Consider the following 27,161-nt stretch of genomic DNA (forward strand, 5'->3'; position numbering starts at 1 on the left):
CTCATGCCTTAGAAGATACATTGCATTTGTTCTGAACAGCATCATAGTAAGAAACTCTTGTGAAAGTCTCTAATGTACATACGTGTTACATGACACTAAAGAGATAAGAATTAAGATATCTGTAAGCATTTTTTCCTTTCCTTTCCTGTTCATGCGTTCAGCTGCCCTTCTAGGCAAGCATTCAGACTCGAAGAAAAAATAAATATTTCCCCACCTTTATGCAAAATCCTACGGGGAAAAATGTGCATGTCATGTTTACTATTACCCACCAGGCTAATCCCAAGTTTTCTCTAACTACATAATAACCCTACGAAGGTTATCAATTCTGTGTTACAACTAGTACATGGCAGAGGATTATCGAAGGATAAACCACATCCTACAGGAACCTAACAACCCCACAACAATCCATATGTAAAACTAATCCTCCTCAGTCTTGTCTGATATATGTAAGGGACAGAAATAAACGTCTTATCTCCCTGTTCTGTATTCAGATCACTAGCAGGTTGATCAACATTTAAAAAAATAAGTACAGCAGAATGCTTATTCACATGCAGTGGTTAGAAGTGCTGAGACATATTTAAGGTTTAACTAAAAGTGCATACTTCTAGTTGAGAAAAAATAGTGTTAGTCTAGAATACAGTCTTACGTCAACTACATTGCTATCTTTCTCATTTCTCTAAAAATACACACATACCTTCTGACTTTATTACAGATTTAGAGTGAAAGCTTCAAAAACAAAGATGCAAAAAGGAAAAGGTTAGTTTTTTTTCATCCTCTACTTCAATTTCTTCTTAAGAACTAATTTAAAATACTTACTGATAGTTACATGTGCTTACTTTTCTTAAATTCGTCTTTTAATTATTCTTTAAAAATAATATCAGTTTAAAAATGCAGTGTAGCCGTCAAATACATCAGCTTCTTAAAATTCTTACACTGCTTCCAATAGAAATTGTTTCCAAGGAGAGGGGGGGAAAATGAGAGAACTATACCAAAAAAATCAGTGTTATCTTGCTGTTATCAGAGGACCTAATTGCACTTCAAAAAGCTAATGTGAACTACTAGAAGACAACTAGATAAGTTTCTGACTATAAGACAATGGAGTCCTATAGTTCACCAAAACACCCTCTATATTTCAGGCCACATGTATATATATATATATCCTATATTTAACTGGTGTCGTAACTTAAATTTATTTTTGTTATGAAAATAACTGAGCACCAGATACATCTAAGAAAATTTCAAAACAAAAAGTTTTTCACCTAAGCGTAAAAATGAACATTCTGGTTTCCACGACCTCACCTCCTAAAACTAAGAAGTAAAAATTCCAGTGTCATATACACAATGAATCAAACTGTTTAAACTTTCTGGGCTGGAGCCAAATACATTGCTCATGATCTTAGAGGCTGGAAAAGTGGGCTGGCAGAAACTTCGTGGAGTTCAAAAGGAAGTGCAAAGTCCTGCATGTAGGGAGGAAAAGGACGTGGGGGTCTCGGTAGACACCAAGTCGAACATGAGCCGATAACGTGCCCTTGCCACAAAGAAGGCTAACAGTATCCTGGGCTGCACTAGGCAAAGCACTGCCAGCAGGCCAAGGGAAGTGATCCTTCCCCTCTGCTCAGCACTGGTGAGGCCATGTCAGGCCACTGCTGTGTCCAGTTCTGTCCTTCCCAGTACAAGAGAGGCATGCATATACTTGAAGATACTAAAACAAATGGCAATGTAGATGAAGGGACTGGAACATCTCTACTATGGGAGAAAGACTGAAAGAGCTGGGAGTCTTCATCCTGGAGAAGGGAAGGCTCAGGGGACATCCTACTGATACCTGTAAATACCAGAAGAGAGGCTGAAAAGACGACAGACAGACTCTTTTCAGGGGTGCTCAGTGGTAGGACCAGAGGCAGTGGACAGAGTATGAAATACAGGAGGTTCCATCTGAACGTCAGGAAAGACTTTTTTACAGTGAGGGTGACTAAGCATTGCAACAGGTTGCCAAATGAGGTTGTGGAATCTCCCTCCTTGGATATATTCAAACGCTGTTTGGACATAAACAAGTAGTTTGGACCAGGTGACCTCCCGGAGTTCCTTCCAACTTAGCCATTCTGTGATTCTATGATGGATACTCTTGCTGTTATTCATTAATCAAAGACAGTAAGACACAAACTTAGGGCACAGCTCAGTACTGCTCCAAAATACAGCCCTCCATCTACTACATGAATGCAGCATTCATATCCATATTACTCCAACTGATAAGGACCCATGCCCTCTCCATCTCTCCATCACTACACACACATCACTCTAAAACACAGCAGTATAAAGCCTCTAGGTCATGTAACTATATTTCCACTTTTGAGAAACTTTAAACGTTCCTCTAGAGCCTACTATTTCAGGGTCCACTTCTGCCAGATATGCTGCTCTGCTGAAGCAGTTGCACAGTCACCGCACAACTGCACTGATCTGAATAACCCGTAGTATCAGGTTACTTATGCCCCATGACAAAGAAACACTGGCACCATCAGAAGCAGGTAACCCCTGTATTTTTGGCTTGCTAAAGGCAATTCTTCAGTATAGGTAATTTAGTCCACAGAGAATTTTATTTGTATCTTGTTCCATACATGAGCATTATGAATATCACTTTGGATGCATGCTGTACATCTCAGAAGATGACAAATATAAAATAAAAGAAGGGAAAGGTAACAGTGAATCAATAATAAAAAACAGTCAGAATAATCAAAATTGGAACATAAGCACTAATTAAACTACTGGAAATGATTCTAGACATCAATAAAGATATGATTATCACATATTGTTTGCAGGTGAACAATTAAAAAATATCTGTAAAAAGGGTGCACACTATGAAATACCGGTATCACATACCGTACCTAGCACGTAGTAAGTGTGAATTATCAGCTTGAGTGTAGCTCAACTGATCACGTTACAATCTACTCAGTCAAAAGCTGATACTTAAAATATAAATACATCTTAGCACTTCTGAAATAGCTGTCCTGTTTGAGTCTCTTTTTACAATAAACTTTTTCCTTGCCTAATAAAGTCTAAGCACAACCTACCACAAACTATCCAAAAGTCGAAACTACAGTCAGATGTACAATAACTTAATGTTGCATATTGCCAGTCTTGCCTACAGGAATGCGCTCTTCCAACATTCCTTCTTTCTGAAATTGTATCGTACCAAATCTGAATATTATCCCATGAATTAAAGGGCAGAAGAAAGAGAGAACTAAAGAAGGGAATAAGTTTAATGAAAGAATATGAGAAACACGAGAAAAAGTTAACAGGGTAAAACAAGAACAGATATCCTGACGTTACGCTGTGTTCACAGTATAAAGAATTATTCAGAATAAGCTGTTCAGGTACATAACATAATGCAGTTCACACCTACATGAACTTGTAATTTTTGATTTATGAAGGATAAACATGAAGAGGTTTAAACAATGTTCTACTCTGTAAGTCAGGAATCAGCACGCACTATCTCGAAGTAGCTGCTTACCATGAACTCAGCCTATACTATCCTTTCAAATTTTTACTATGTAAATGTTATGCATTTCCACAGGATATAAAGCCCACGTAAGGGAAAACTACAGCCTGAATCCAAGATTGCTCAGAGCGTGGCATCTGTCCACATTCCCATACCATATAAAGTTATTATCTTTTAAAGAAGAAAACATATTTACTGACAAAGTTCAAAATTTTTTGCACACGTCCTAAAGAAATAGTAACATGACTAAACTAGAGAAATATAGTATGGATCAAAAATAGTATTAATTTCTCCAAGATTCTAACTTAATCTACACAACATCTAATAGTTCAACCATGGTAAAACATAACTGGTACACCAAGCATTCCCTCCCATAACTATCTACTATTTTAAGAACGGAGTCTGAGATTCCTGATCCAGCCAACATTTGTATTTAAATATGTATTTCAGATATATTATGAAGGCGAATACATGAAAAGAGTGTAATTTAATGCATACACATAAATTGCTATCAATATTAGGCTTATACAAGACAGGAAGACCAGTTTCAGTCAAAAAAAACTGAACATTGACTCAGATAAAATATGTAGCTCTGAGTTCCTTCTTACTAGACAAAACCAGGCTCAGAGCTGATTGTGAGGTATGCTGAACTCCTGGTATCTCCTAGTGAAATCACTAAGAGGAGTGTTTTACAGCACTGACAGTGATCAAGCTCTCAGCATCTCACAATAACTCTCATAAAGAAATATGCACATTTTTTAGAAAGAATTAGCTAAAAACAGTAAATGCTTCAGATTGTAGCAAAAACTACTTCACCTAAACTTATGTTAATTTCCTTGGATCAAAGACTTTACTTTTTAAAAAGCAGATACCTGCGGTCCATCTCTGGCTTCATAGAAGTCACCCACTCCTATTTTTGCACTGAAGCTGAAATTGTCCCTTGAGATATCCATTATTCCATTTCTGCTGAGATACTGAAAAAATCACATATTTTTCCACTTCAGCTTGTAAATAATTACAACCCAGCTTTGATGTACAGCTAACTGTGAGTGTAATGTTTTGCATATTCTATCAAGGGGATATATAGGAGATCAAATCAGTAATAGGCTGAGATACATTACCCATCAGATCATATATTTTGAAATAAGGATCTTTATTGGAAGAAAAAATGGAATTTTTTTATTGCAAGCATGCTTAGTAGCATTAGAACACAGAAGTTAAGAAAAGGAACATACCTTTACTACTTCAGGATACTGTCTCAACTTCTTTCCACAAGGTGCAAAATACGCTACTTCTCCTTGAAGACGACCACCAAAGTTTCTTATACGGGTTTCTCTTTGCCAGCTAGATTAACATGAAATAGTTGTATATAACAACACTTTTTTTTTTTAAGCAAATAACATAAATCTCAGAATAGGTGTATATAAGTATATTTTTTTCAACAAATAAAGACAATTTCAGAACTTCACATAAAGTGAAAAGGTCACATATCTTAATTTGACAAACTATCAAAAAAAATCAAATAGGCAAAATATAAATTATTATTTAGATTGTCAAATTTCTTGTTATACATGAATTTATTTAGATCAAGCTACTTACATATTAGCAGATTTTAGAACTATACTTTAAGGAGTTATTTGGCATCTCTACCGGCTCAGAACAAGCCCGAAGTACTTATTTTCCAGCAGCACAACTGCTAAAAGACAGGTCACGTTCACAAAAAAGTAACTCTGATGAAGAAATGAATACTTGAAATATGCTGGTACTTTTAAAGAGATCCACAGACACTGAGTTGAAAATCTAAATCCTTGAAATCCTTTTCTTATATTTCAGCCCCAAAAATCTTTAAAACATTTCTTTACCAACTGATTTTTGAAGATATTAATTCCCCTCTGGGAAATAGCAAGTATATATGTAAACCTACCCATATTCTAGAGGAACACGCAGCTCCCGTTCATCGGTTACTCTTCTTCTTTTTGAAATGCCTAAAAAAGAATTTCTAATTAACACCTAAGAGAGTTTAAAAAAAAAAAGGTAACGTTCCTAGAATATACCTTTAATACTTATATCCTTGAAAGAAAAGATAAATCATTTTACATTACAGCCATTATATATCTCAACTACCAAGAAACTAGAGTAACTTATTCTCCTTTAGAGATACTTTTTCCACTAGCTTTCCTTTAACCTCTACTTCTAGAATTGTAAACAGAAGAAAAATCTAATCATGCCATACTGAGCTGCTTGCCTTGGTTAGCTCTCTCAGATGGAGATACGCAGATGTGCTGTAACAATTCCATGAACACCTGTATTTCTATACCAGAACATATTTAATATTTTTCATTACAGAAGATGAAAATGGAAATACCCTTTACTCTAAAAATCCGTATATGACTAGACTCTGTCTTCAAAAGTACTGCATAGACTGCGATCAACTATGACATGCAGAAATTTTTTCAGGATTATTCCAGCTATTCAGAATTCAAACAGCTGTTGATATGTTTGGTGCTATTTAAGAGACTGAATCCAAAAAAAAAAAATGGAAAAAATTATCAAATGTGAGGCTTTAAAGAGTGCTGAAGGTTGGTTATTTTCACAGGCTTTTTTGAGAGAACAGTAAGCTATCAACTACGTACACAGACTAACTTTTAGGAAGATTTGTCTAGACCTTGTGATAAGAGTGTGACATAACTCTTCCTAAGTGGACATGAGAGAGTATCCTTATCAAACTACATCTTTGAAATTTGCTCCAACCTCTTACAGTTAGAAGGAGTATCGTATGGTCTAATGGCACAGGTTTCCAATGGAGAAGACTGAATGATCTGGAAGCAACTGCTGATTAGAATCCTCGATAGAAAACAGCGTGGAGCTGCCCATGCCTGAATGCCAAACTGCTTGGACACATATCTGCAGTCTTAAGCTAACATGATCATCACATTACTTCTAACACTCATGGTAGAGGGAGGAACGTTGTTTGTCCAAATACAACTGAACTGAAAAAATGAGTTCTCCAATGCAAACCAGATATAGAAAAGAGACTCTAAACCTCTTCAGCAACAAATTACCTTTAGGTAAGATGAACACAAAAATATTTTAATAGATTTATAGCCATTCTTAGTAGGAAAAAAGTATTACGCCTAAAACAAGGAGACAAAATTAATGTATTGTATCTCTTACCTCAACACACTAACAAAAATCCACTAACAGCCTTATAGAAGTATCATAAATCATCCCAGATTTCTAAGAAATAAAGTAACTTTGTGCTTTAAGAATTCTGATTACTCCCAATATGTGTAAAATCTTCCACAAACTGTGTAATTCATATGCTTGTTTCTGGGAAAAACATGAGGTAGATCACAATATATTCCTTCAAAATTAATGCGCTTCGTGACATGGCATCTGACACCTATTCCACTGAATCCAAGTACAAAAAACAATTATGAGTGGATGTCACCATTAAAAAACTACTTACTTGTACGTTAATTAAATATCAAGTTGCTAATTCAAAGCAGTAAGTATGAAACTTGATTTGATACTGTACAAACTGAGGAGTGAGACTGACTTTCAAAAACGCAGCCCTTTCTGCAGCAGCTGTAATTACTTCATCATTCAAATTAGTAACCAGATAAAGAATTATAAACACTACAAAGTATCAGGAAACTGCTAAATGTTCCTTCCATGAAACTTTCAAAAATAATTCTGTGGGCATGATCCATACATTCTTATTGAGAATTTCAAAACAAATAATGAATAAAGATATATTTTAACAAAACACAGCCACTAGCTTTGTTGCAGAAGGTGCAGAAATAGAAGGCTGTGTGCAAGCTATGATACATAGAAGTTAGAAGTAAGCAAAAAATTACTAGTTTGGAATAAAATGGTAAATAAAGACCAAACAATAGTTTTAGTGTAATCATCATGAAATCTGGTTAATACATCTTACTTTCTCTCAAATAATTACATGGACTAAGATGTCCTAGACTAAGTGTAATGTTCAGATTCCAGGTATTTGCAATTCTGCTGAATGATTTTAAGGTCTGTTGCAAATACTCATGAAAAAAATCACCTGATATCAGTGCCTAAACTACTTTTTATAAGTAGTTTTGCAACACATGCCACTTAGGTGTATAACTGAATTATATAAAAAGACATTCAGATACCACAGTGTGTACTTGGTGTAAGAGTAGATGGTGCTGTCCCAAGAAAAACTGCAGGCTGGGACTCTGGACATAAAGCAGCTGGTGCAGAGCTTGGGGCCTTTGCTGCTTGGAGATTAAGTGGGGTGGAATGAGCTGCAGGACCAATGGAAGAGCTCTTCATGGAGGAAGCAGTTTTATTCAGTTTCAGTGGAGTTTTTTCTCCCTCAGTGTCTGTATCTGATTCATCTTGATCCTTATCATCCTCATCATCTTCATCTTCAGACCCTTCGGTATCCGATTCAGAATTACTGTCGGACTCTTTAAAAACAATGTAGCAAAAGGCACATTATGACCAGGTTACTAATAGCAAACACTTAAGTTTTAACACTTGTAAAGTCTTTGGTCTTATTAAGTAAGGTGTTTTGAATTCAAAATTTTTAAAACATTTCCTGAGTAGCAATTGAAGGTTATAATGAATTACCTAAACTTTTAAACGACTAAAATAATGACAGCATAAAGTAATCCTCCACTATAATGCACCGCTGTTTGGAACTGAATTCTTTGTTTTTCCCATGAGGAGAAGATCGACAGAAACTGAAGTGTTTTAAGAGGGGGGCAGGAGTGTCGGAACTAGATGATCTTTAAGGTCCCTTCCAACCTGAGCCATTCTATGATTCTGTGAAGAGATTGTTTACTATGGCTACAGCTAAGTAAGACTCCTCTGTGAGCCTGGCAGTGGCTGAGCACTTGCACATGAATGGCACTTCACAGGCTGTGAAATCTAGCATAAAGAGGAAGAAGCAAATGGTGGAACTGGGTAGAGGGAAAGAGATGTCAGAACTGGAGGTGTCACAATCTGGAAAAAGGAAGAGTTAGAGATAGGGTAAAGGGTAGACAGGATAAGGAATGGAAGACTGGCTACAGTTCTGAAGACAAAAAAAGGATTAGTATAGGGTATGTGGATAAAAGGAGGAGAGAGAATAACAAAGGTGGAGCTGAACACAAGGGACATGGGCTCACAGGGGGAGGGAGTAGCTGGGAATATAATCAAGTCTTCAAAACAGGTCTAGCCTTTCTGAACTGATTCAAAGACTTAAAAAAGCAACCTGAAAGATATCTGTGAACATTGCAGCCTTTACAACTGTCCTGGTACCTTCCTGTAATCTTGCTCACTCACTACCATGCTCCTGAATGAAGCCTAGAAATACATTTTTCTTGCCAGTCTTGAAAACTTGAAAGCAATTTGCCTTACTTTCTCTCTGGATGGGGAAGCCTGCTCTGCAAATGGGCTCTGCCTAACAGAATAATTAACCGTTAACAGCCTACTGTCTCCAACCCTCTTCTGAGCACACTGCCATCCAAACAGTACATGAACTGTAGGCTGGGTGATTTATCTGGATGTCAGGTCTTCAACAGCCTTTCCAGAAGGCCCTCAGACCCCCTTTACTAGGCAGCTGAAAGTATACCTGTCATGTGACCAAGTATCAGAATACTCAAAACATGATTTTGGATACAACGTAAGGAAGGACTTGGAGGCATGCGCTACTTTCCGTGGTATCCTGAAGACACTGGGTGGGCCATGCTGCCTCAATGTTTCCTTCATTTTAAAATACAGTGGGCATAATGCATGTTTTCAACACACACAAAAAAAGTTTCTGTTTTTCCTATTAAAAAGATTAAACCACCTGATTGGCTATCATCAGAATCATCATCTTCATCATCCTCATCTTCATCTTCATCGTCATCATCATCATCATTTGAGTCGTCAGAGTCCTTACTGCTGGGGGCATCTGAGTCTACCCCTCTGAACTGCTCCACCACCAGTTTTGGAGAATGAAGGCGGTGTTGTGTTTTTACTGCATTTACTGCATTATTGCTGACTGCTTTGTCTTTTCCTGAACCAGGTAACACAGGAGAGGTAGACGGCATAACAGGTGTCCGGTTACCAGTTGGTTTTTTCCCACATGCACTCAAGTTCACTGGCAAAGAAAAGGGGGTACTGCTAGAAATGGCTACACTTTCATTGATCTTGGTCTGGGATTTCGGTTTCGTAGTAAGTGCAAGAGGAGCCTCCTGGATGACGCTCTGAATAACTCCATTGGGTTGGTGATTACCTAAAAGTGCATTTGTCAGGAATGGATTAGAATGGTTGTTTTCCAAAGATGTGAGTTTTTGATGAGCTGGTGAACTAGATGTTGGTTTGGAGCTTGACAAAGCTGCAATAACCTTCTTCAGGTTCTTAGATGATTCTTGTTTCTTTAGATGTGCTGCTGGGAATGTCTGTTTATATTGTTCCTAAAGAAATAAGAAGACAGAGGAATAAAATCTGGATTTTCTTTTTTTTTTTTTTTTTTTTTTTCAGCCAGATGAACTCTATTAAATCTTTAAAATGTGCTTTCAGAAAAGCTATTTTTAGTAGGTCAAAAGTAGGTGCTAGTGACAACAGAAGAGATGAGTAGGTACAAGTTAAGTCTTTAAATCCTGGGATTTTCAGTGTAAATCAAGTAAGAAAAGATGAACTGAACACAAAACAAAGCTGATCTAAATAATGCAGGGAAGATTGCTGCATTGCTCTGGACAACAGTTTTCATGAAGAAATTAAGCATGATCTTAAAAAAAAGAAAAATAGATTACCTTTATGTACCTACATAAAGATAAACACACTTTTTACTCATTTCAGTATATTAAATTTCATTACTGAATTTAAACTATCTTTAGTAATTTGTCTATTTTAAAGCACACAGTAAATACAAACATACTAATGGCTATAAAACTAGAAAAAAACAAGAGGACTCTTGGCACAGAAACGTTTTATCCAGAAAATCATCAGAAAAATGTTATTACTCAAAAGCACTGTGATAAGCTAAGCTTTAATCTCTGAAAAAACAGTACTTTATATTTCTTCAGATAAAACTTAAAATGACATAGTAGTCATTAGTGCTTCAGAAATACATATAAAGCTCTTGTCTCAAGACTATTCCAAGGATAAAGAAAATTCATCTTCCTTGATTAAAAAAGAAGAATTAATATGGTGCATCTAAAATCAATTTTTAAATATTAAGTCAAATACAATACATTCTTGAAGTCACTACCATTTAAAACTGAATATCAAACAAAACCCTATAAAAATATTTACATAGTGCTTGTTTCCAGTAAAAAAACAAAGAAATCAAAACACTAAATGGATAATGGACCACCTCCTAAAGACTCTCAACCTAAATTTGACAACAGAAGCCTCTTCCGATGGCAAAGACACGTGTTGTCATAATTATAATTTATTTACAAATTCTAGTTAAATGATTAGCTTATTTAAATGTTAAGAAGCAACTGGGAATTGAAAGAAGTGGTGTTTCTTTTCCAGACTAGGAATAAAAATTGTGTTAAAACTTTAAAATCCTTAAATGGTGAGCTAGCTGTGAATCAGACTTTATTCTACTTTTCATCTACACTACTTATAATCAGGTATTTAAAAAAAAAAAAAAAGAAACATCTTCATAAACATATTTATACATATATATATATATATCCAGCTTCAACATTTTTAAAATGTTACATTTTTCTCTTCCAATCTCCATTACAAATAAACAGACCAGAAATTATGAAAAGTCATCACAAGTCAACAAAAACAATTCTGCCTTAATCAACAATAAAAAAGTACATAATCTACAAAGAGTAAGTTACAGTACTGTTAAGTTAGATATGTGTAAACATATTGTAGAACCCTGAAAGGAAAAAGGAAATAAAAATTTTATTGCAAAGGCCATACTGAGTGTTAATAGCTACCAATCCATGAACACCCCGTCTAAGAGAAAAAAAAAAAAGTAAATTGACATTTTTGAGGATTCCAGCTCTCTGGTTTTAAAACACGATTTTAAAAGGTAGCTTTAATTACTTTGACTTAAAAATAACCAACTTGAAACAAAGAATAGTCTTGCTTATATGACTAGATATTGAAAGTATTAAACTAGCATTTCGATTAAAACTATGAGAAGCAAAGCTAAAACGTCCAAGCCCATAAGATTTCTCAGGAGTATTTTTCTCATTTTGGTGTTGATTTTAGTTGCTCAAATTTCTTTAACAGGTGCACAAAAAGTCCTTTCCTTTCTTTGTCAGCATCTAAACAGAGTAGTTTATAACCTTCATAAACCACCACACTGAAGCCCTTCCAAATGCAGTTACATTTTTAGTTATCCTTTGTGTCCAAGTACTACAGGGCTTACTGTATTTACAATAGTATGATACCAAAGTTACTAGGTGACCTTCAAAGAAAAGGTTCAAATTTAACAACAAACTGCAGACCACTTTAAATTATATTTTAACATTATATTGAAAGTTTGATAACACACTATTAAGTCTTGATAACAACTTGTTAAGCAGACAGTACAGGTTACAAATAGTTAGAAGAACAGTGTTTTTTCACTCACTCGTTTTGATCGTATATCGCTGGTCAAAGGGATAGAGTCTTCAGAGGTATTCTTATTCCCTGCTTTGAGTAGATCAGAGGACGGAACTAGGAGTTTTAAATAGGTTTCCTTTTTGGCTTGATGTACCAAAGACAAAGGTTTCACATTGGGAACCAATCCTGTAGACTGTATTACGCTAGTGTGTTTGTTCACAGATTCCTCCTTTGCCTGAGAGCTTTGGAAAATAAATGGAAGCTGCTGTGACAAAACCTGAGGCTGCTTCTGCTGGGACTGGAACGATGAGTGAGTCTGGGAATCAGACACAAGAGGTATCTGCTGGTGTGTTCTTTTTTCTTGGGACTTTTCAAGTGTTTTTTGTCCATCAGTTTTCATATCTGTTACACCACTATGCATTAGCACCTGCAAAACATACATTTGTGACTGTTCATATTACATCAGTTAAAGATGCTGAAAAAAAAAACTACATCATCCATCCTCGAAGAATAATTATACTCTTCTTTGCTGAAGATGAAAAATAAATTAAAAAAATCTTGTTACATATTTAGGCTTTTTTTCTTTCCAAGATAGCTTCAGCATATGAATACAATGCTAATAGTAGAGAAAGAGTACTAAGACGTGATCATTTTAAAATGTATTGTCAACTGTAAACCTAACAGGATTCCTATTAGATTCAAATCTTTCTCTTCTATTGGTTATCAGGAAAAGTAACTATCCTACTAGGAAAAAGGCAACTGCCCTGCCAAAATGCAATATTTAGGCAAAGGTATACTTCCAATACACTATAAATGCACAGCACATCATTTCTTGGTGTTCAGTGTGGGGCTTTTTTTTGTTTGTTTTTGAATTTATTTGCCACCTGACAATAAAACAATCTACCACTTGTTACCCTCTAGCCCCTCAGGAACAAGAAAAAGATACCAAAGAAAGGGAAAGTGGAAAAAAAAAAAAAAAAAAAACAGAAAACCCGTAAACCAAACCAAACCCAGCATTCCTAACATTTGTAAATGTTAAATAATTATTCTATGGTACAAACATTGTATCTTTTTTTTTTTTTTTACCAACAGCTTTCAGTGACAAAACTGCAAACATCAGAGTGAGATGTCATACCTTGTTCTTGGGTTTGTGATGTGCTTCATTTTCAGAATCAGATTCATCATCTTCACTTTCTTCAGCACTCTGGTCCTCCTCCTCCTCTTCTTCATCCTCCTCTAGATCATCAGAGTCGCTACTACTTATGCCTTCACTTGATGTGTCTGAAGAAGAGCCTGAATCACTGTCGCTATTACTGGAGCTTTCCACTGCTTTTTTTCTGGGCTTCTAACAGGAAGATGAATGCTCTATTAATGGTTCAGCTTTAATCTGTTGAATCACCGTCTAGTATGCATAATCTTCAAAACAAAAAACACTAAGACTTTGGAGTAAAGGGGCCTGCAATCCTCGAACACAACTAAGGTAGCCTTAGCAAGAAACTAAGAAGCATTTCACAAGGTGATGAAAACTACACAGGTCACAAGGTCCTGCCAAAACGTTTTTTGGGGCACACTGGCAGGACTGTAGTTGGCAACCTACATTTCAAAGCAAGAAATCGAATTAGAGCCTAGAAAACTGGTCTGGAATTCAGGTCTAGAAAACATCCACAGAATATATTGCTTCCAAAAATTCAAAAACCGAAAGATTTTTGGCAAAAATAACACATAAAGAACAACATGTATTAATTTCACCAATATATTTAAGAAGCATATTCATTTAAACTACATTATTTGTAATTTCACAGTATGTGTTATTCAGCGGTATAAGTTTTTGGCGACTGAATACAATCAAATTGCTTCTGGGAATTGCTTCTAGAAAAAGGACCAAAACCTGCTGAAATACTCTGACAATGTTATATTTAAATTCTTCTTGGAAAGAATCAATTTGCTGACCAGAGCAGGAAAGCGAATGAAGAAACAGAAGAATGGAGAAGCAATGTCGGAAAAAAACAAACTAACCTCTGAGATGTTTACACTGCAAGACCAGATTTGAAAATGCAAGATATGGGGAAAATTAGCTTTTTAAAGAAGCTAATTAAAAGAAATACATTTTATAAACGTATATTGAGACTTGAGTGTTATAATGGTAGATATGTGAGAGAGACATTAAAGTATGTATTACTTCATCAGGGTGCATTTAAAGTAGAGCTGGCAGAAAGATGCTGGAAGGTAGAGAATCACATGAAACAAAATTACAGATATTAACATTCTGCTTCTGCTGCCTATGTAGCATCTGAACAGGGCACATGAAGTCACTAACAGAAATTGTAAAAACAGTCAAAAGGAAGATAGATGGACAGAAAAAATGGTGCATAGAGGTTAAAAAAAGATGCAGCAATTCAATACAAATGGGAACATCAGAGAAACTGTGCTTTAAAAATAAATGGTTTGTTAAGAAAAAAATAAACCTCTTGGCACAGTTAATGCCAAAAAAATAGTTACCTATTTTGTTCATGGTTTGTGTATAATAAATCAAGGTACTAGAAAGCAATATTATGTCAATAATCTTTGTCTTGTTAAGAAGGAATTCAATTATATTAGTAGAAGAACATAAACTTCTTTTAAGTGGGACTGAATTTACATCGCGAAACATCCATGAAATGTAGAAGCTCTAAGTGGATTGAGTCTCAGTTACTTGTCAATTGGCTGGTATCTGTATGTTCTTTTAAACTACATTTTCTTTATTGATTCTTATGATGAACACAGTAAAACTTCTCTAAACATGCCTTATGCATAACACCACATGCATTGGTTTGTTGTTGAGATATCTTAAAAATTTAAGTATATTTATTTGGATTTACTGTTTCACTGCTCAATTCAGAAAAGTGTCAGCTGGTATTTCACGTAAGGGACTGTGATCTGAATGTATGCAGACAAAAAAGCAGTTCTAAAAAACTGTACCTGTCTACAGTAGGTCCTAAATGTTTTGTTGCTGACCTCCTTGACATCATATTTAAGTATCTTTCTGTTTAATATTTTTCACAGATGCAGAGTATTTTTTCATGAAGGTCATTAAATAAAGAACAAATCACGATCTGAAGTAATAAAAGTAACAATGCATCCTGGAGCTACATAAATAGGATCCTATCCTAGTTTTTGCCCTTCATCCCCCGCAGAGAGAGATCTGGGGGTTATGGTTGATAGCAAGCTGAATATGAGCCAGCTGTGTGTCCTGGCAGCCAGGAGGGCCAACCGTATCCTGGGGTGCATCAAGCACAGCATTGCTAGTCGGTCAAGGGAAGTTACTGTCCCGCTCTACTCTGCATCGGTGCGGCCTCACCTCGAGTACTGTGTGCAGTTCTGGACACCACAGTACGAAAAGGCCCACACACCACCAGCACAGATTAGAGTGGGAGACTAGCAAGAGACATAAAGTCACTTGCTAGTGACTTTATGGTCACGTTCAGCGTGGGCAAAGCCACAGACTGTGAAACAACCCACTACCCAGACAGAAGGCGGTTTGATCTAACCCAAAGAAAATGGGTTTTCTCTGATGAGTGCACATACGCTTTATGAACTACCTTAAGCCTTGAAGTAATTTGCAACTTTAGGGAACAAGAGAACCAGTATACATTAGGATGAAACTTAAGACATATTATCCCAGAAAACTGACATGCTGACAACCCCGAAAGAAAATTACAACTACAGACAAGATCAAAGAAATCAGAGGAACATTAAAAATTAAAACCCCGAAGAAGCCTTAAAGAAAAGAACACACAAAAGTATAAGGAACTAAAAGTCTTTCAAAATAAGCTACACAATAAAATCTCCTATAGAGAGTAGAAAATAGAAAAAGAGGTAAATGATGTTACACCTTCACATTTAAGAGCAAAACATCTCTCTACAGAAATGGCAGCACAAAATATTGTCTTTCTACTGACTACTTTTCCCCTGCTTTAGAGACTCAGTTCCACCTGTGGATTCTTACTTGTGGGAAAGGAATTCACAGGTGGCTTTGCGCTGTTTCACACGTCCCTGAATTAGAGATAACGAGGAAACAAGCGGTAGAAACAAAAACTTGAGCAAGGTCTAGATAAAGTAAATTGGCTACAGTGTTAAAGATGAGCTTTGGGCAGTGGCCAATTGCTGGCTGGCTCCAGGCGCGTGTCTGAGGGTCTCTAATCAACTGTGTGACAGATTCAGGGCTCATGGACAGCGCATGGGGCTACGGGGAAGTATTTGTAGTAGTGAAAAATGGCAATAAACGTCTCCTGTTCAAGAGCCATCAGGAGTCCGTGTCTTTCATCCCTTCACTTTCTAACATACTGAAACAAAAAAAAAATTAAATCAAATCTTCTGATCCACTTCTCTTCTATAGCATTCTGTATGTTTTGATTGGAAAGTTTGTTCAAATAACTCCATTGACAAACACCAACCACATCTAAGTGTTTCACAGAAAAGGAAGAAAATTCATACTTACAGACAAAAGATAATACAAAGGAGAAGAAAATAATGCTGACAAACATCCTGACTGAAATTTGAGGAAAGGAAAAAAAAAAAAAAAAAAGTGAAACTTTCAATGATACTCATGTTAACAAGTAACTAACTTAACCAGCTCAGTTTTCTGAATAGGGCAAACAGCCAAACAGAGGACAGTTTTCTTATTTATTTACTTACAATATAACCTTTTGAGAAATTATTTGGAGGTATTAAGAGAGAATTTTATCCAGCATTCTGCCTAACTACAGTATCAGTCAGACATGTCATTTACATATACAGATATATCCCACAGACATTATCTGGAAAAAAGCTTTACTTCTGAACTGTAGAAACAAAGCTTACATTTTGCACAGATATCCACAATGAAAGAATTTCAAAAAGGAAAGAGATATGTCTAATATTTAAGAGAGGAAAAGGTCAAATTCCTCTATCTTAATACCTTCAAAAGTTGCTGATGGTTTAAAAAATGAGTAAGGTATGAGGGAAAATGTTCTTTAGTATGTCAATCATTTCCCTAATTTTAGTATATTAAAAGCTCTATCACTAAACAAATACAATTAATAATATTAGTGCTATTTTTAACAGCTTTTTTTTTTTAAATGTAGATACATGCAAACACCAGTCCATTGAAAATGCCAAAACCTAAGAACACCCAGATCTTGTAGCTGAACATAATGCAGCAAGAGAAAGGAAGCAACAGGGTCAACTTTCTCACCCCCCAAAAAAAATAATCAAGATTTATTTTAATCTAGAATTCCTTAGTTTCTAATGCAACAGCAGTTGCTTTCCCAAGTAAAAACACGGGAAATGGGACAGTAAGTAATTTAGTAATTTTGGTTTCAAGAGGAGCAAAGAACTTTAAGAACGTGTAGTTTAACTCTATGAAACTACTCATGTCTTCAATATCAGATGGCTGCACAAGCTCTTTGCTGAATCACAGTCAATTATATTACTTTGTTCTTCTGATTTACACTACATGAAAATATAATTCTATATATTTATATGTTGTAGCTTGATTATAATATTCTACAGAATCATAGAAAAAGGGAACTCAAAGATCATCTAGTTCCAACCCCCCTGCCAGAAGAAGGCATGCCACACACAAGATGAGGTTGCTCAGGGCCTCATCCAACCTGGCCTTGAACACCTCCAGGGATGAGGCATCCACAACCTCTCTGGGCAACCTGTTCCAGTGCCTCACCACCACCCTCTAAGCGAAGAATTTCCTCCTAACCTCTAATCTAAATCTCCACTGTTTTAGTTTAAAACCATTCCCCCTCGTCCTGTCGTTATCTGATTGAGCAAAGAGTAGCCCTCCATCTTTTTTGTAAGTCCCCTTTAAGTACTGAAAGGTCTCAATGAAGTCACACCGGACCCTTCATTTCTTTAGGCTGAACAGCCCCAGATCTCTCAGCCTTTCTTCGAAGAAGTGCTCCAGCCCCTTGATCATCTTTGTAGCCCTCCTCTGGACTTGCTCTAACAGATCATACTCCAGGTGGGGCCTCACAAGGGCAGAGCAGAGTGGGACAATCACCTCCCTTGACCTGCTGGTCACACCTCTTTTGATGCAGCCCAGGATGCAGTTGGCCTTCTGGGCTGCACATGCACACTGCTCGCTTATGTCAAGCCTTTTGTCCACCAATGCTAATATATAACGTCAATATATATTGTGATTATATATATATATATATATATATATATATATATATATATATATAAAATTAACATTTTTATAAAATGTTAATTATATATATATATATATATATATAATTAACATAAATTATATATCATTAATATATATTTTATAGTATGTTTGTTCTTGAATATTTGTGTTTAAAATATACTTGGATTTTATAATTGCATAAATGAAAATGTTAAAAAGTGTAGATGTTATCTAGTGAAGTTAGTGCTAATAGTTCATAAACATGTACAAAGTTTAAAACTAAAAAAAACAAAAAACAAGCAACAAAACATTTTGTATTGACATAAAACACTTAAAAAGGCAACTGTTTGCACAAATCTGAACACTTACCATCTCAATTTTTTCAGTTGAATCTTAAGTTGTTTATGCATATTTACCTTATCTTTGATTTTGTCAGCTCTGGTGTCCAAAAGCTGAGCTTTGCTTTGTTCCTGGTTGTATTTGCGACCCCCTGCTCCTGAGGTTATAGTTTTCACTTGTCCTGCAGATGCTGCAATGCTAGTGGATAGTACAGATGTGCTGATACCACATACTGCAGTGGTACTGTTCCCATTCAGTGATCCATTTATACCTTAAAATGACAGATTTTACAAAGTGACGCTTAAAAAAAACAAACACTAAAATAGCATGCCCTTTCTTTGTGATGCCCCAGTCACACTAACCTAGCTTCAATAAACCCTTAACGTGACACTAGACTACTCACAGTTAACTCCTATCATAATCTCAGTTTTGCCATCTAAGAATCACTTTGAATTGCTCATGGACTTACTTGAACAAACACATGCAGACCACCCATCACCTGAAGGGCAAACAAATCTAATGCTGTAAGGTTAAAAAAAAAAATAAAAGATCTGAAATCCAAGCTATCCTAGAGTTTAATCAGGGACAGAGAAACAAGATTCTCCAAAAAAAAGGTACAAAAACACATACAATCCAGTAAGTATCTCACAGAACAATCTGCTTCAGATTTTGAAATATCGAAACTCCAAAGAAAACCACAATAAGCCAAAGAAGTGTTTTCTAAGAAAATACCCCTATAACCACATGAACTTGTTGCTCTGCAATCCCACAACTATTATCAGATTGATTTTGAAACACCTATCAGGTCCTAAAAGCTACTAAAACTATAACAAAAAAGCTGCTTGTGCCTCAAACAAATGCATGTTGTATCTTCAAAAGACATTAAGTACCACTACAAAAAATACTAGTTTGAATTGTAAAAAAAATGTTCTGATGTTAACGGGCTGGTTTTACAGAGATCATAGCCCTATCCTTCTTCCTCCATATCTTCCTGCACACAACTACCTTGCTATCTGCTTTTTATATGCAGAACTGTATTCAGTATGGAAGTACAGGCTCACAAATAAACCCATAAACATCAAAAGAAAAAAAAATCTTCCCCAGTATTCAGTCCCAGATAAATTCTCAAAGGTAGAAGGGTAAAAAATAGTATTAGCAAGGGCATTTTTGTTATTGAAAACCCATACTTGTATGTTACACACTTTGCTGACAGAATACCTTCACAGAGAACTTTTAAGGAATGGGAAGAACAATACGAAGTAGAGCTCAAATTCCACATCTTTCTGCACATGCACGAGTTTAATACATTCATTCACTGTACAGCTTTAGCCATTACCTTTTTCTGTACTGCCCCGACTATTTTTTCCTGTAGCTCTTGAGTGGAATGGAGTAGAATCGTGATTTTGGGCAGGTGGTGCAAACAATGGTGGAATTCCCAAGAGCGGTGGGAAGAAAGCTGCCCCAGAACGAGAGTGTGTATCCGCTGTCCGCCACCATTCTGCACCACAAAGCAAATGAAAAACAAACTTCAGCTTTTCCAATGATATACTTAAGTATTTCTGTAAGAATGTTCCAGTACATAGTTTAGAACAGATTTACTAAATTGTGATGAAGAGTAAAAAGAAAATAGAACACTTAAGAAAACACCAAACATGTTAAATCACATGAATTTCCTGTGGCAATTCTGGCTGTAAATCATTTAAGTCACTCTGATAAAGATTTTGATTCGGTGTTGCTTATATGCATTCTGATAACAAATACATAACAGAAAGCTACACGAGAGTGATCACAACAACATGAAAATGCTAGTCTTATAAAGAGAATAACATTCACAGGCTGTTACTGAATATTCATTATCACCTCACTAACCTTCCTAAATCAGAACTATGAAAAAAAAAACAGAACAGATTTAAAGTCACCACTGCAATCTCAGTCCTTGAATGCTCTGGGGTCTCAAAAAAACCCCCAACAACAACAACAACAACAAACACACCACACAAAACCACAACCATAGATCTGAAACAGTTCCCCAAGAAATTACTTATTTAATCTCAAAAATTCTAGGTACTCTACTGGAGCTCTATAGTCACTCTTAAAGGTTATACCCTTCGATTTGAAAACAGCCAACTGTTCGTTTTTTCTCTGATGTCCCTATTTATTTTTTCACCAGTAGCAATGAGGCCACTTTGTGACATGCTGCTCATAAAATAAATTCGTCTCGTTGAGTGAGAAATATTTAAAAATAAAAATTCAATGCTCTAATGTTTTGGTGTTTCTGTTGTTTAAAATTTTTATCTTAAATCATTACTTACTTTTGTTTTCCAGCAAAATGAACTTTTAAGTGAGTTGCTACAGACCCTACAACTTTTTTTAAGTTCCTTAATACCGCAACAACTATTTAGAATACTTATCTAGTCCTTTTTGCAGGTTTCTGAAATTCCACAAGACCAAACTGACTATAGCCATTCCGTGTAAAAAAAATAATCAGCCATTTAAGAGGTAAATATCTCCTGCGTGGCTCTTGACACAGAAACATGGGTTCCTGTGCTTTAAATAGGAGCCCAAAAGGAGTGTACAGATTTGCTTAAAGGAATTTTTTTTATATGTCAGTCTTATTTTATAGTAATTGCTGCAATAGCTAAAACAACATTTTGTAATAAACACCAGAATATTGGTTAACAGTAAAACAAAATGCAAGCATAATTAAATAACTGCCTGTCCAAATCTTTCTGAAGGAAAGAAAAAATCACTACAGAAGCAGCTTTGCATAATTTCTGCATAAACAGCTGAGAAGGCACAAAAGTATTGAGTTCTGTACACCATGAGGATGACAACTGTCAAAAGTATAGAAATTGTTAATTTACGCATAGACGTTACAAATTTGATTAAAAGACTTGCACCACATAGTGGAGCAAGATTTAGTCCAATGCATTAAGACGTTTATTTTATTGTAATATAAAAAAAGAGCACCAAGAAAGTAAAGAAAGTGAGCAATACCTATAGAAGTGTAAGGATGTTACACACAGTAATTAAGACCCTTATGAATACATAAAATGAAGAACATTTTCTGTAGTATTTTAGTATTAGTATTTAGTAACTTAGTATTCATTTTTTAGTATTTGTAAGTATTCAGCACCAGTATTTTGTGAATATATAAAATGCTATTAAACTTTAACCTGACAGTATCAATGGACACTGAAATTTTCTAATCACTAAAAAATAAATGAATAAATAAATATGGCTACAACACCAGCAATGAAAACAGAAGACTGGGCACCCTAGATCAACAACTCCAAAACTTTATTCATAGTCATGATAAGCAGGCTATAACTGGTCTGCAGAAAACTTAGCACTGCTCCATTACCTTAAATTTGGAAACTGAAGATTGTGAACTGAGTGGTCACACAAACTTACAGAATCATTGCCCTAGAACATGCTAACCAAGAATCAAAAATAATGGACACTGGAATATATATATATATGTATATACGTGTACATATATATATATAATATATATATGTACACACACACACAATAGTGCATGCAGACCAACTGCTACCAAATTCAGTTAACAGTCTACAGCAAGGTTATAACAGCTACGTACAACTAGACTGCCTGACGTAACTACCTATATTGGCTATTTATTGTATTAACAAAATCTATGGAAAAGACTGCCTTTCAATGAGATGGCAAACCAAAATCCTATGATTCTTTTTTATCCCCTACACCGATTTAACCAGATATATAAATTCGAAAAAAGCATGACGTGAGTCTCTCAATTGTCAACTGAAACTCTTAAAAACATCACGGAAAGCCAGATAATTGTTTAGGGTCATATGCAGAGAGAGCTTTTATTCCTACTTCAGAAAAAAAAAATACAATTTACTCAGTGGAAAAAGCTCTTGCAAAATGGAATGAAGTCACAGGGAAGCTACGGGTATTTACCACCCCTTAGAAAAGAAAAAATTAAAGAATGAGTGTCTGTTACTTTACTGCACTAACACAGGATAGCTGGTACAACTGAACGGACTTTTAATGTAAGAAAAAAATAATTAAAAAAATCTCACAATGAAAATGTTACAAATGTATCAGTACTGTATCAGCTTTTTGAAGCTAATTTAGCACTCCTTCAGAGGCTTTTGGTTTTTGCAGGTTATACACATAGTATCTCATGTGACATTTGTAACCGAAGAAGAAGTCTGTGGCTTACATGAAAATAAATTTTAAAATACTAGCAGAACTCTTTGCTGTATTTGCTTTAGGCTTTTGCCAGTCCCTGACCTCACACTTCTCCAAATTCTACTGAAGGGGGAGATTGGGAGGGACCACAGGAACAGCAGAGGTCTCTCTAGGAACCTCACTTCCTGGTAGGAATTTCTCTCCTTGAAGCTACAGAAAAGTAATTTAAGAAAGCATCTTGACTTACTATGTACTTTGGAAAATGTTCTACAGAACCTATATACATTAGAAAGCTTGGTTCTCAGACATACGATTTAAAAAGTATACAATACTTTTACAGAGGAAAAATATCCCTTTACCCAAGGAATAATCCGTAATACAGCACCCTCCCTGAGCTACAGCATCCCAAGAGCAGAACATTCACACTGAGGCAGGATGGCATACAAGTTAAGACCACATATTTCAGTAGGATCAGTCCAGGCAGGCACACTTCCACACCAATGCTTCTGGCCTTAAACCACCCTGTTTTCAAAAGTTAAACTCATCTCCCTATCAAAGCACAATACGGATGTAAACTGGGGGTGCGGAGAAGAAAACATTGACAGAGCTCACAAAAAGAAGTCAAATTCAATTTCCTTTTTCAGGTTTGGATACAACTTCTGCCATTAAGTGTAACAGACAAAAAGCATGTTTACAGAGGAAAACAAGTCTATCTTGTTATTGGCTGAGTACTTTCAAATATTGTCATTATGCAATCAACGCAACAGGTAATGATCAAGGATGCTGCATTGTGATGGAAAGAATAAAAAAGATCACATAGTACTTGGATTCAAATGGTTCTTAGAAGACCATTGTGAGAACATCCTTCCTGAGAAACTCAGCCAATATACAACAACGTATTTTCTTCTTCTCATCAGTGTTGCCTAGGACTTAAACAAAGCCCACAGTCTGAAGTCTTCTACAAAGTTTGCTTAGTGGATGAGGACAGTTAGCCTTCTTCTCTAGTTTGATATTCTTTGCAACAATGTTTACCTGGAAAAGGTGCTAGCTGGGGATGTGCTGCTAAGACTGTGGGTGTACCAAGTATTCCCAAGCCACCAAACTCTGAATACCCTGAGCTGGCTGTATGCAGGCCAAAGACTGGGTGGCTGACCACTGGCAAGGCACTCGACACAGTGGACAGGTTACACGGCTGTTCCCCAGCTGTTCTGAATATATATCCTGAGGGGAAAAAACAACACTTGAAATTGCACTATCAAAACAGATGCAACATCATGTGAAGTCCAACCTCAATCATTAGAATTTTTTTTTTAATTTTAAAAGCTATCATTAAATTTCACGTATTGTATCTTCTAGCACTGTTGTTCTATTTCTCCACACAAAGTATCTGAAAACTTTCGCATCTCTAATAAAAGGTCTGTAAGTAAAAATGAAAAAGTGGCATTGTATTTGCCACAGCAAATTCTGTTAGCAGTGGGAAGAGTCTGTTCCTTTAACATAACAGGGTTAGAAATGGAGGGAGATCATTTTATTAGCAGAACTATACGATGTACCTATCCTTAATAGACATGAAATCTGCTTCAGGGGCCTACAGTACACAAGCTAATAATGAAGTATGCAAAATAACAGATGCATTGTGCACATTTTAGAAATTATAAAATTCAATTCAAAAATCCTAATAACTCTAGTCATTTTTGAGGTTTAAAATGAAATCTATGTAAGCCAACTTTAAAAAAACAATTTACAGAAACTTTATTTATCACGAGAAAATTATCCATTCTAATGTGCTTTTAGATACAGTTTCTACCTGTATCAAGCATGAAAAATAGAATTTCTAGGGAAGCCATTAGCTTTGCCTTGTAGAAGTTGTGAAACTGCTTTTATACTGTATAAGCATTACATTTCACATTTTTAGCTACAGTTGTAGATTACTTGCATTGAATTAAACATAGCTCAATTTCCGAAGAGGATGCAAAAAATTAGTTTTAAATGGCAAATGTACATTTTCTCCTAATTCTTTTCCCACAGAAGTGAATTCTAATCTGACACTATTTATTCTTTCAACTCCATTTATAACACTTAGAATACTAACTTGCAATCACACGATCAAACAGGGAACATTTGTCTGACTTCTACCAGAAGCTATGCTGTCTGATTTTACCAGTCTGTTTAAAATTACAAGCTTCCATGTATGTGCCCTCCATTTTGGCAAGACTATTCTTTTCTTGACTGCCTACTGGAAGTCTTAAAGCTCTGCCTTAAAGCAAAATACCCTTTTCAGAAAACTGCTTTTTGTAGGATATATTTCACCTAACTTGATTTCAATAACATTGTATTAAAAGTCTATAAAGAGCGACATTTTTAAACAACTTTTTAAGTGGCGTACTCAAGTGTTTTATCCTGGCATCTATCCTGTTTAACTTTATCAATGACCTGGAAGAACGAACTGGGTGCTTTCTCATTAGGTTTGGGGAAGGCACCAAACTGGGTGGGACAAATCAACCCACTTGAAGACAGGGCTGTCATTCAGGGGGACCTGGATACATTGGCAGAATGGACTGGCAAGAACCATACAAAACTCAGTAAGGACAAAAGCAAAGTCTTGCACATAGGAAGGAACAATTCCTTGGAATAATACAGGCTGCAAACTAACTGGTTGGGAAGTAGCTCTACAGAAAGACCCAATGGGTTTTGCTAGACACCAAGCTGAAAATCAGCCAGCAGCATGTTGGACTACAGGAACAGAGCATGAGAAGTTAATACCCCTCAACTCAGTGCTCTACAGACTTAATTTAAAATACTGCATAATGTATTAGATCACCAATACATCAAAAACATCAACCTTAGAGCTGACCTTTCTTTGGTTTAGAGGACAGACTAGATGACCTGCTGAAGTCCCTTCCAAGCTGAATTTTAAAGTGATCTATGTCTACAGATATGCATATACTGTACATAGTTCCAAATAAACAAGTAGCAACTGCTAGAATAACACTAGCTATGGAGTCTGAAGTTCCAGTAAGGCCCATTTACTGTACTTCTCTGCAGGATTTTAATTAGCCTATCGAATCACCAACAGAGTGCTATCACTTGCTACAGCTTAAGCAGCTTGAACTTCTCTTTGTTTTACTATGTGAATAAGATTACCTCCAATATACATAAAAAGGGTCTCAATGTAAGGACCTTAAACGTCCAATGACATAGTAAGATCGAGTGCACCCTCAGCAAATTTGCAGATGACACCAAGCTGAGCGGTGCGGTTCATACAATAGAAGGAAGGGATGCCATCCAAAGGGACCCGGACAAACTCGATAAGTGGACCCATGTGAACCTAAGGAGGTTCAACGAGTCCGATTCAGGGTGCTGTACATGGGCCAGGGCAACCCCAGACGTGAGTACAGACTGGAAGAACTCCCTGAGAGCAGCCCTGCAGAGAAGGCCTTGGGGGTCCTGGGGGACAAAAAGCTCGACACGAGCCAGCAGTGCGCGCCTGCAGCCCAGAGACCAACTGTGTCCTGAGCTGCATCACCAGAGGGGTGGGCAGCAGGGGAGGGAGGGGATTGTGCCCCTCTGCTCTGCCCTCGTGAGGCCCCAGCTGGAGTCCTGCGTCCAGCTCTGGGGACCCAGCACCAGAAGGGTGTGGGGCTGTTAGAGCAGGTCCAGAGGAGGCCACAAAGATGCTCAGAGGGCTGGAGCACTTCTCCTTCGAAGAAAGGCTGAGAGAGCTGGGGCTGTTCAGCCTAAAGAAATGAAGGCTTCAGGGTGACCTCACTGCAAAGGGGGACTTACAAAAAAGATGGAGAGCTACTCTTTGATCAATCGGATAACGACAGGACGAGGGGGAATGGTTTTAAACAAAAAGACGGGAGATTTAGATTAGAGGTTAGGAGGAAATTCTTCACTCACAGGGTGGTGAGGCACTGGAACAGGTTGCCCAGAGAGGTTGTGGATACCCCATCCCTGGAGGTGTTCAAGGCCAGGTTGGATGAGGCCCTGAGCAACGTGATCTAGTGCGTGGCATGCCTTCTTATGGCACGGGGGTTGGAACTAGATGATCTTTGAGGTCCCTACCAATCCAAGACATTCTGTTCTATGATTAAAAATTTACCCATTTGCCCTAGCAGCAAAATAGCACAAAGTTTCCAGAAAGCACATTTCTTGAAGAGGGGTAGACAATAACCTCTACTCCCTAGGCACTGTTCACTGGGGGAGGGCAGCGTATGTTATTATTTTGCTCCTAGATAACGTGTGACAGTATAGGGAGTATGTTCCAAGACTTGTTTTTTACATGGTGACTGTAACACGTTTTTTGAAAAGATCATTTCAGAAATTTTTGTACTTTTCCTTCAGACCTCCCGCCAGAAGCCCTGGAATTTTCCTTTGTGCCACCAGGTCCTACCACCATCTTTATTTTAAAACTTCTAAAGCAGGTTCTGATCCAAGTCAATACCCTCTAGTAAC

General features: G+C 36.5%; 1 protein-coding gene across 1 annotated transcript in view; it reads right to left on the reverse strand.

Annotated features, from left to right (window-relative positions):
• The window catches only part of BAZ2B (bromodomain adjacent to zinc finger domain 2B), a 139,331-nt gene that overhangs the window by 42,678 nt on the left and 69,492 nt on the right, over positions 1-27,161 (reverse strand). Inside the window, 8 exon segments of the mRNA XM_050711467.1 lie at positions 4,729-4,837; positions 5,418-5,478; positions 7,651-7,947; positions 9,315-9,924; positions 12,054-12,452; positions 13,161-13,370; positions 18,602-18,795; positions 19,861-20,022. Of these exon segments, the coding sequence (XP_050567424.1) occupies positions 4,729-4,837; positions 5,418-5,478; positions 7,651-7,947; positions 9,315-9,924; positions 12,054-12,452; positions 13,161-13,370; positions 18,602-18,795; positions 19,861-20,022 (2,042 nt within the window).

The sequence above is a fragment of the Cygnus atratus genome, chromosome 6, assembly GCF_013377495.2.
Source record: "Cygnus atratus isolate AKBS03 ecotype Queensland, Australia chromosome 6, CAtr_DNAZoo_HiC_assembly, whole genome shotgun sequence".
In the NCBI taxonomy this organism is placed as follows: domain Eukaryota; kingdom Metazoa; phylum Chordata; class Aves; order Anseriformes; family Anatidae; genus Cygnus; species Cygnus atratus.